A 10796-nucleotide genomic window follows, 5' to 3' on the forward strand; every position below is an offset into this window, starting at 1 on the left:
CCTGTTTAGTTTATAAAAATGCATATTTATGCAGATTTCACACTTTTTTTTGCATAAACTAAGCATTTTCAAGCATAAAAATGGCTAAATGAAGTACAATACAAATATAAGGCAATAAGAGGTTATATTATGAAGTATTCTACACAGGTCACTAGGTGTGAGTAATATTACTGCACTGTTCAACAAGACACTCAATCACCAGACTTACGCATAACAATTACATCATATTCATAATCATAATAATCGAAACAATAACACAGGCTATTGCTGCGGCCATAACCCATGCCAAGTTAAAACTCAACTCTGACCCCTGACGTCATTCCCTGTCCTTCACACATCCGGAACACATTTGTTGCAACACACTCGAGCACGAGTTTGATTTATGTCTCAAATAGCTTATTTTCTCTGATTATATCTTCTATGTCGGGAAATACAAGCGCAAAGGTGACTATAGGGGTGTTATTTCATGCCTAGAGGGCTCTAGTAATGTTAAAGCAGCTTTACTATGCTCTAACTAGGATAATACTCATTTATAAAGAAGGAATCCTACTTCGGTCGGGTCTGGAACCAATTAACCGCAATAAACGAGGGGTTATTGTACTCATGTACTATGATAGTCAGCAATGCAATGTTGCGTGATGTGACATCCCAGCATTTAGGACTGGAATATGGAGCCTTGATTGAAAGCCAGCCAGTCATCTGTGCATTCCTGCTTGCATGATGATTCAAAGCAGCAACTGCTCTGTAATTACATGATGACTTGTCAAACATGCAGAATGTAGTTAGTGTTGGCAAGCGTTTGGAGTGGTTTTGGAACATTCTCCTTACTTTGTCATTTGTGTGTAAATGGTTGTAAGTGATAGGGTGGATCCAGCCAACATTCTTTGGAAATTTAAATCAAGAGTGGCGAGGAGGTTACATAAGCGCCAAACAAGGGATCCTCCAAGCGCATGCCACTTGCACTTTGTCTCGTGTGAGTAACCTCACGGCCAAAAACCGTGGACAAACAAATCATTTACTTACTTTTTACAAATAGATGATCTTTGAACCAACTGAATTGACTGTAGTGCCCGACTGTGTGCGCTTTTGTTTCTTAGCAAGACTGATATTGCTCATGTATCACATACTTGACATTGTGTGTGTGTGTGTGTGTGTGTGTGTGTGTGTCACAGCTGAATAAACACAGTCCAGTCCAGGGACCTGTGATGCTTAAAAATGGACTGTAACTGCTTTTCAGGGAGAAAAAAAAGAGCACAATGACAGGTCTGTGAATGAGTGCCGCCGCAAATGTTCGACTGCTGGCTTTAATTGTGTAATTATTGCACTTTAACTGGGTATACACGAGCAGTTATGATCATTTTCCGGTTTGATTTTGTAATGTAATACAGTAAACTACCTTCAATTTCACATTGTTTAAAAGTAAAGCAAATATCCACTAAGTTCCACATAGAGTACATGTGTAACAGCAGGAATACCTGGAGACCTTCTTTCCTTCAAACTGCCAGAAGCCGTCACTAACGGCTGCCGTGCGGAGAAAAAGGTGCAAACACACCTTTGCTAACCAAACTAAAGAGGCTTGAGGATATGCAGTGCCTGTGTAAACTCTGACAAGAGTGGGCGTTCTCCACGCCACCATTTGTGAGACAAATAGACCACTGTAATAACACGGCTGGCGTCTATGCTAATACATTAGCGGTCCTATAACATATCAAGTTAGAAATGAGTGTGCATAAGCTCCCACTTAAACTGAATGTGCAGCTGGAGAATAGAGGAAATGAAAGCAAGTATGCAAGACACACCAAGGAGGTTAGGTTTTCACTGCTGTTGCTTCGTAGTAGGATTACGCAATAACTACTGAACAAATTGCCGTAAAACTTTGAGGAGGGGTGGGACAAGGAAGAACCAGTTCAATACTGAGGCCGGATTTTTTTTGCCCACTTAATAAAATTGCAAGATCACGCAAATTTCGACATCCTTTGTCAGTGAATAAAGCCTGAATAAGATCTGAATGGCACAATGCAAGCATATGCAGGAGTCGGTATCTGTGACGGTGTGGATTTTGAGTCCCAGTTATTATTGTTCAGCCTCTGTGGACGCTTGCACTCTACTGTCATTCTAGCTACTCATTGGTCACAAGGGACAGTGCCTCACTATGTCCAACAGGTGGCGTTTATATTGACCACAGGCATGATGCGTAACTACATACCTGTACACTGTGCTACCACATACAGCAGTGGCAGGCGGTCAGGGTCCTCACTCCATCGCGGTTTTTAAAAAAATTAAGTACCGGTACACACAATCTTTGCTTCTCCACAAAAAGTTCTGATACGTTATTGTAAAAGTCGTTATTTCAGCAGAGCATAAAAATATATTGAATGCATTTGATTTAACTAGCAGGAAGAAGAAAAAAAACAACAACTAAAAACTGACTTTTCGTTTGTCGAAGGATGTCAGTGACGAGCACCTGCCGGCTCATGCACGCCCCCGCCCCTTTAGGATGCAGCGGTACTGCGAGTGCCTCCCGTATGTCACGTCTATGTATTTTATTGTCTGATTAGCAGGAATAATGACGTCACAATCACATTAAAGACATTACAGAGGCTGTAGAAATTTGGAGTATAATAGATGTTTCTGCAAAATGATATTATTGGTTTCAGACGGTAGGCGGGGCTTGCGCACTAAGCCAAGAAGCCACGCTCAGGGTGGCCTCATCTGAGGTTTCTTTCCTGTATTTGATCAGGAAATCTGCAAATTCAGCGATTTTTACTCAAGAAAATATTAAAAACGATTGAAATCATACAGAAAATACATTTATAACACTGCTTAATGGACTAATTATTCATATTTATTTGATGTATTTATGAGGCACTGCCTCACCTGCCTCCCTTTTAACCGGATGTCACTGCTATGCTCACAAAAAGTTAGGAATATTCAGCTTTTGGGTGAAATTTCAGCATGACCCTAAAATGCACCATGTAACATTTACAAGTGTAGTTTTTCCTGGTTGCCTACCGTGTTCCCCCGGTATAAAAATACCACTGAGCAGTGGAGCTGTTAACCCAACCGCCCTGTAATACGTTTTCTTTTTTGCCAGGATGGGAATTGTATTTGCTCCATAATTGCAGAACTGAGCTAAGCATCAGGGGTAGAGGCGGAACTGTCAGCCCTTCCGCTTTCCTTTTAGCATAGAGGAACTCACTGGAAACTTGTGGTCCCATCGTGTACTTGGTGGCGGCACCAGAACAGCGACCATCAGTCCGTTGTCATGGTAACTGAAGCAAGAAACCTGTCATGCTCATTAGACAGTTCAAGCACCACCAGCTAAAAAGAAGAGATTGCGTTCCTGCCAGATGCTGACCCGCCTACTTCACGGGCACAAATCATGACAGTCATGACAAGAAGGTCTTCCTTCTGTGGAGTGAAACCTAACCTTTACTCTCAGGAAGTGGAAAGAAGTCCAGGCACTCACAGAGGGAGTCGACCAGGAGGTCAAGATGACTCATCTCTCCCGGGGAGAGGTTGTAAAAATGTTTTTTATGGTTATTATATTATGGTAATGCTTATTGTTATGAGCTCTGTCCTCGGTCCCCCGGGGGGCCCTGGTGGTGTTGCCAACAAAGCAGTGAGTATCACATGCTGCTAATGAAGTGGTGTGAACCAAAGTGGTCATTACAACGCAATTAAAGTGTCACTGCTGGCTAATGGTGGTTCTTCATGAAACTCTCGCTGGTATCCAATATTTACTTTCTCGAGGCTGGAGGACCTCATAAAAACTATGTTGTGTCTTTTAACACAACGAGTGTTGTGCCAGTGCATTTTTATGCAATCATTTCTTTTTTACGGTGGTCGACAAACACTATTAAACACATGCAACGGGAAAATGTTGCAGTCACATAAGCGCAGCAAGTTCAAAAGTACATGCAAAAGAAAACTGCTGCAAATGGCAAAAAACACACACAAACCCCAAAAACAACTCCCAGAACAAAACGGACGTTTGCCAGACTACCAGGGGAGCCAGACCTGAGGGATATTTGTCTTTAAAGACAACGAGCGGGACGACCAAATGGAAGTTGGCGGCAACAAAAAGTATTTTTCATCATCTATTTGTTAAACACTAGGCTATAAAAATGGGTTCCTCTACAATATTGACAAATATTACGTCTTGTTTTTGTGTATGTAAACCAGAGTAAGGCAGCAATGGAAAGATTTTTGTGTTTTCTGGGGGGCTAAAGACCTACCCAAGCAACCAAAGCACAGTTCAACACTGGATACGACTATATTCATGCAGTATCTCATTATTTTTTACTGCTGGCTAATAACCTTCAGCACGTAACTGTTTGAGGGGAGGCGTGTCTCTGTGGGGCTCTGGGTGATGGCGGGGGCAATTAAGCTTAGAATATGTGATGATTTTAAATTGATACGTATTCCTGTATTGCAGTGTTACATATCGCAATACTTTTGCAATGTTTCGCCAAATTAAAGGTTTCAAGATTGTATCTCCTCATTCCTACCTAGACTGCTTTACAATTGTTAATTACGTCGCTAACACTAACATAAATGAGTTACATAATTAAAATAATAGTCAATAAAACATTTTTATAGTGCAAAACTTTCAATATTATATATAATTATTACAATTATATCCATACAGTATATTAAATATTTAAAATGTAATATATATATAGTAAAAAACATAATAAATACATACATCATATATAATTATATCTATACAGTGTATTCAATATTTAAAATAATATAACATAGTATAATAAAACAATATATAACATACAATATAAAAACAGTAATCTTTATGATAGATTAAAAAGTAGCTCATAAGTTTGAACTAAAGTGGAAAAATTAGATTTTCAATTGCGATGTATTATTGCGGTCATTTTGAGAAATGACTGCAATATTATGACAATTTTGAAAAACAATTTTAAAAAATGATCATCTATAAGAGCAAAAAAAATAATATTTTCAAATATTAAATATGACACAGTAATGATAATTAGTAAATTATATGGTATTCTTAATCAAAGTATCAATAATTACTCTGGCTTTTCATTGGTGGTTTGTGTTGACATAATGATGATATGGAGATTTGCGTCACGTTAAAAAAAACAATTGAACATATCGCACACACTACAGCAGGGGTCACCAACGTGGTGCCCGTGGGCACCAGGTAGCCCCCCACGACCACGAGGTGCCCGCAAGCCTGCTTTTCATTCAGGTTTTCAGTTAATAATGAAAGAACAGTAGAAAGAAATGCATTCTGAAATACAAAATGTGAGTTGTGGACACCAGCATTTTGTTCATGTTCTGGTAAAACAAGCATATTCGCTTTGTTTGGGTTTAAAATGAGCTCTGAAAATAAATGTTACAAAAATGAGTAGCTCTTGGCCATTTTCATTTTGTAAAAGTAGCTCTCACAAGGAAAAACCTTGGTGACCCCTACACTACAGTATCAATATCAGATGCCTGTATCATCAATACTGAACCGATACACAGTACTTTGCTCAAGTACTACTACTAATCTGATTTCACAGCAGTCAGATTTACACTAAAACACCGATACGGTATTTGTAAAGGGGTGGCACATGCACCAAAGAAAAAACGTGTTCCATCCTGTAGAGCGTCTGGATAAAGGTGCTCATACAGGGATACATTATTGCAGTCTATTGTGTTTCTATGACTTCAAAGGACTGATCCACCCACCAGAGTCATCACGGCACACCCCCAACTGTTTGTCATCATCCATAATGATAGACGGGGAAGTTGCCATGTTAACCAACAAACACTCCAACTCCACAGTTAAGTCCTGGTGAATATGTGCGCTCCACTACATCACGTTGTAGATATGTGTGGTCGTTGAGGTACTGTTGCTAAGACGTTTGCACCGTGCTGTAAATACCCACAGAACTGCATGTTTAACAGTAGGCAACTCTGGTGCAAAAGGACAGTATAGTAAAAGCCGCTGATACTGAAAAATGCCATTCTTTCGGTGAACTGTTTTTATCCCCTCCAAGTAGCTGAAGGTATATTTTGAACATTCAGTCTGTACCGCTTCCATGCAATAGTGAGGCTAGTAGTTTAACTTCCTGTTTTGAACATTCTCCCACAGGGGCCGGTGGCACTCATTTGAGGCCTCTTGTGTTTCTGGATCTAAAATGACTTCATCTGGATGCTTCTGAGTCAAGTGACATTTTAACAGGCCTACGGTTACAAATAGAGACAAAGCAGTTTTCAAATCACTTTTTTTTTTTTTTTTTTAATAAGACATTACAATGACAAGGTCTGTACATGGATCCCCAGCCTGAACAAAATAAGAGCTGCAGCAAACACATTTGACTGCATGACAGGTGTGGTCCCTTGTGGAGCGTTGCTGCACTTCATGCTACAGATATAGGCGATCATCATATCATGTCCCGTTACTGAGACTCATCCAGACAGATTGAGAGCACTGAAGGACATTCCTTTGGAGAGATGATTTGACCCACTCTGAACTAAAAATGCATCCCAACAAGCATGTTTAAGAGGCATTCTGTTGAATATTAGCACATTTAGGTATCCAGACATGACACATCAGTTTAATATATAGCCCATTTAAGGGGATTGAGTGAGGGCTGATGAGATCTTCTCTTAAGACATGTAACAATGAATCATGGCTAAAGGGGACATTCTCTCTCATTTGCAGCAACCAATACCCTTGTATCAAATACTATTCATCATAGTACTGTATCAGTCCATTCAGGTTGGCTGCACCACATTAAACCAAACAAAACCCCATCCCAAGGATGAATGCAAATAAACTCAGCGTCATTAGAAAAAATGATATAAAACAGGAAAAACAGGCAAAGGTGGTGAACGGTTTGTGGCTTCCACAATAGAACCAATTATTTCAATATAAAGAAGCAAGCCCTAATATGTTGTGATAAAGTCTGCTACACAGGACAAGCATTTTTTTTTTTTTTTTAAACCAGCAACCCAATCGGCAGATAAATTAGTTACGGGATAAATGCAGTATTAAAAATAAATGAGGGCAATCAATTTGTACTTAACCGCTCATTGGTGACGTTATTTGCAACTTGTATTATAGTTTTGACCTAAAACAGTCAGCACTCAATCATTAAGACTTGTAATTGGAGGTTAGCCATGTGAGGCCCTCATAGAGTCCGTCACCTGTGGTCGCACAGGAGGGTTGAACATACCAATTCCTATCTCGGATGCGGGTCAATCCCAGCTTCTCTTGGATTTCATGTGGCTTCATTGCGTCAGGAAGGTCTTGCTTATTGGCGAATATCAAGATGATGGCATCCCTCATCTCCCGGTCATTGATGATGCGGTGGAGTTCCTGCCTTGCTTCATCGATGCGATCCCTGTCAGCGCAATCCACCACGAAAATGAGCCCTTGTGTGCCTGTGTAGTAGTGTCGCCACAGGGGGCGAATCTTATCCTGGCCGCCGACATCCCACACGTTAAACTTGACGTTTTTGTAGGTGACCGTCTCCACGTTGAAGCCCACCGTTGGGATGGTGGTGACCGACTGTCCCAGTTTCAGCTTGTACAGGATTGTTGTCTTTCCGGCAGCGTCAAGTCCAAGCATCAATATTCTCATTTCCTTGTTTCCAAATATCTTAGACAACATCTTCCCCATTTTCAACTCTTGTGCATAAATACCTTGCTGGTAATGAGAAAATCTGTACTCTGCGTATTCTTAATGGGACTTCAGTTCAATTATAGGCTTATGTGTGAAAGCATGACTGCTAATAACTGTGTAAGAAAAGCACTCTCATGCCGATTCTATTTTAAGCACTTGCTATAGATGTCAGGGTCCTGGTGCATGGACCTGTGTATCAAAGTAGCACAGTGCGGCCTGTTCACACCATGCCTTGTTACTCCACAAACTGTTGCAGCTGTTGCGCGATGGTCATTCTTAAACCCCCAAACAGCAGGGAAGTGTTATAGTACGACTACAGTCCTTCAGGCAATGTGTGACAGTCCTCTTTACCGGCTGCGCCCCGGCTCTTTCAGCACTACCGGGTAAGTAAAATCAGCCTTCTACAGCTAGTGCTACTCCAACCAAAGCTTTCGCCACCTTCCTGGTTAGAGAAGTCCTCTGTGACTCAGCAACACATGAAGTCAACCAGGACTCTCTCTCCTCCCTGTAAAGAGATTAAAGACGAGTGTCAGGCAACCCAAATTAGCTCATGACGGTTCATGACGGCTAGCAAGCTAACGATCTTGTAGCGTAGCCTAGCTAGCTAGCTAGCAGTTAGCGGTAAAAAAGGAACCGTATCCTGTTACAAAATATGCGCTACAATGAAAGAATACTCGCATTGACTGACTCTGGGGGGAACCCTTAAGTGAAGTATAAACAATTTACCTGCGTTCTGTCCTCACTTTCGATTCCTTATAGTAGGCTTTCTCCTTTAAGCCGAGTTGATCGCGGCGGTGTTACACCGGAAAGGTGTGGAACTCCCTTCGCAACCACTTCCTGCCCTCCACTTCATTCAACTGCTGCTGGTGCGTTCAGGGACGACTCTGAAACAATAAATGTCAATTCCACTGGACCTTTATCTAGCCATCAAAGTTGCACAAACAGACATTAAAATCAAATGTTATTGCTGACTTACAACAGGCCCCAGTCGTTAAAAAGGAAAAACATACATTCAAAGGTTCCTTTTCTTTCAGTTAAAGGTTCGTCCCATACCATTAGCTAAAAAACAAAAACAAACATGAAATAAATCATAAACGTTACCTTCATTTCGTTACAATGTTGCCTTCTCAGTGAAGCGCAATGTCGCCTCCTTGTGGTTAAAATATGTCACAACACATACTTTGAACATTCCAGTGGCCTGCCACTAATTTAAAACAGATTAACAACAATTTACAACACATTTGCACACATCTAATGCGATTAAATACATGAACTGTGAGTTATAAATGTATAAAAATAATAATGGTGCCCAATTCTATAGTTTATTTTGACTAGCCTCTTTATCAACACACAAAATATTAGAAACTCCTAAATCTATCAGTTTAACACAAGAGGGAGTGTTATGTTGACAGAGCTATGTCAATGGCTGAATAGGCAGATTATATAATATATTTTAATTTCAACCAGTTTGTCAGGGATGTTTTTCTTAGGGCACCCTTTTAGCGTTAATAATCGCACAAATGGTTTCATGGAACGTTACCGCACTTTTGCTTCCGGTCTGAAGGATAGAAACACACTAGAATTTAGGGCTGGGCGATACTGTAAATATTGGTATCCTTACGATACCAAGTAAATACAAGGTCAGTACAGCAGATACCGATACATTTTACTTGAAATTTTCATTGAATGAGTTTTTCATTGAATTTTAGGTGGATATATATATATATATATATATCAAGAATGTATTTCTTAGTAATTTTGATTGTTGTAGTTTACAGCTAATAAAAACCCCAAATTCAGTATCTAATAAAACGTGAATTGTCAGAAGAATCAATATTGTAAGCGACTGGTGCATGCTCTAATCAGCAAAAATGGCTGAAATCAAATAACTTTTGCACTGTGGTCTAATTTGTGGCGATTCACCTGTATCTGTTAACATATCTACAAAATCATAAAATGATTCCCTTCACCTACATTTGTTTGAGTCAAATGAAGTCAGTAGTGTAAAATAAGTCGATAAACGCAAAAACTACTATGTCTCTGTCATCAAATCTTTTGGCTTTTTGCTCCCAAAGCCATCCTGTGTCCAATGAAACATTCCCTTAGTTTATAAACAATACCAACAATGCAACAATCTAAACAACAAACCACAGATATTTTGGTGGTATCGATATTACCATTATTTGGGTGCCCCCCCCCCCACACACACACACACTTTAAAATCAAGGACACTAGAATTGAATAGTTGTGCGTGTCCTCCACAAAAGAATAGCACAAAGTGTAGTACGCCATATGGCGCAGACAGTCCTCCATGATGGTAAGCAAGAGAGGTGGGCGGGGCTAGACGCACAATCGTGTACAATGTATTCATGTGTGTATGTTATTTACTGAACACAGTGACTGTATATGTATGTATATACATGTGTAAAAATCCATTATACTGCAGAAATATGACCTACATGCAAATGTCAACAAAAACCTGAGCAGCAGTAGGAAAGAAACACTTTCCTTATTTATTTCACTTTTTTCCCTTCCTTACAGTGTTATGCTTAACAATCAACATGCAAAATAATAATACTTATATGGATAAATGCGTCTGTGTAGGCTCTCAGTCGTACAGGAGTTGTCCATCGAGGGAAAGGCTTCTTGAGACGTCATCTGTACTTTTGTGAAGAAGGTGTCGGACGTTTCGCTCCTCATCCGAAGAGCTTCGTCAGCGAACTAATAAGTGCTGGTAGCCTAGGCCTTAAATACAGTAAGAGTGGGCGGAATTGGTGTGCCAGCACCCTCCTCCTATTGGTTCCTTACACTAAGCCTGGGCGGAGTAGTGGTATAATCCTTTCCTGCTATTAACACCTCCAATAAAAGGGAAGTGTCGCTCCCTGAGTTGGGTATGAACGACTCTGATACTTGCTCCACCTCATTTGCAAGACTAAGAGCTGTGGGTTTTGGTCTCAGTAACCTGCTGAACACAGGGTCCAAATTAAACCTCAAACCACCATTCCGATTCAATGATGGGTTCTGTTGTTTGACAAAAATAGCTTCCTTTACTCCTCTTTCAAACCATCTGTTTTCTTTGGCCAAAATCTTTACCTCGCTGTCCTGAAAAGAGTGATTGGTTGCTTTAAGGTGTAGATGT

General features: G+C 40.3%; 1 protein-coding gene across 1 annotated transcript; it reads right to left on the bottom strand.

Annotated features, from left to right (window-relative positions):
* Positions 1-6015: 6015 nt before the first annotated feature.
* On the bottom strand, positions 6016-8550 carry arf6b (ADP-ribosylation factor 6b). Its single transcript, XM_054796322.1, has 2 exons — positions 8384-8550; positions 6016-8162 (listed from the first exon to the last, which is right to left on the bottom strand). Exon 2 carries the CDS (start codon positions 7652-7654, stop codon positions 7127-7129), a length of 528 nt encoding a protein of 175 aa, XP_054652297.1. The 5' UTR covers positions 7655-8162; positions 8384-8550; the 3' UTR covers positions 6016-7126.
* Between the last annotated feature and the right edge of the window lie 2246 nt (positions 8551-10796).

The sequence above is a fragment of the Dunckerocampus dactyliophorus genome, chromosome 13 (genome assembly GCF_027744805.1).
Source record: "Dunckerocampus dactyliophorus isolate RoL2022-P2 chromosome 13, RoL_Ddac_1.1, whole genome shotgun sequence".
Classification (NCBI taxonomy): domain Eukaryota; kingdom Metazoa; phylum Chordata; class Actinopteri; order Syngnathiformes; family Syngnathidae; genus Dunckerocampus; species Dunckerocampus dactyliophorus.

Coding starts and splice junctions, on each gene's coding strand:
- arf6b (XM_054796322.1), bottom strand. CDS start 7,654: ATGGGGAAGATGTTGTCTAAGATATTTGGAAACAAGGAAATGAGAATA.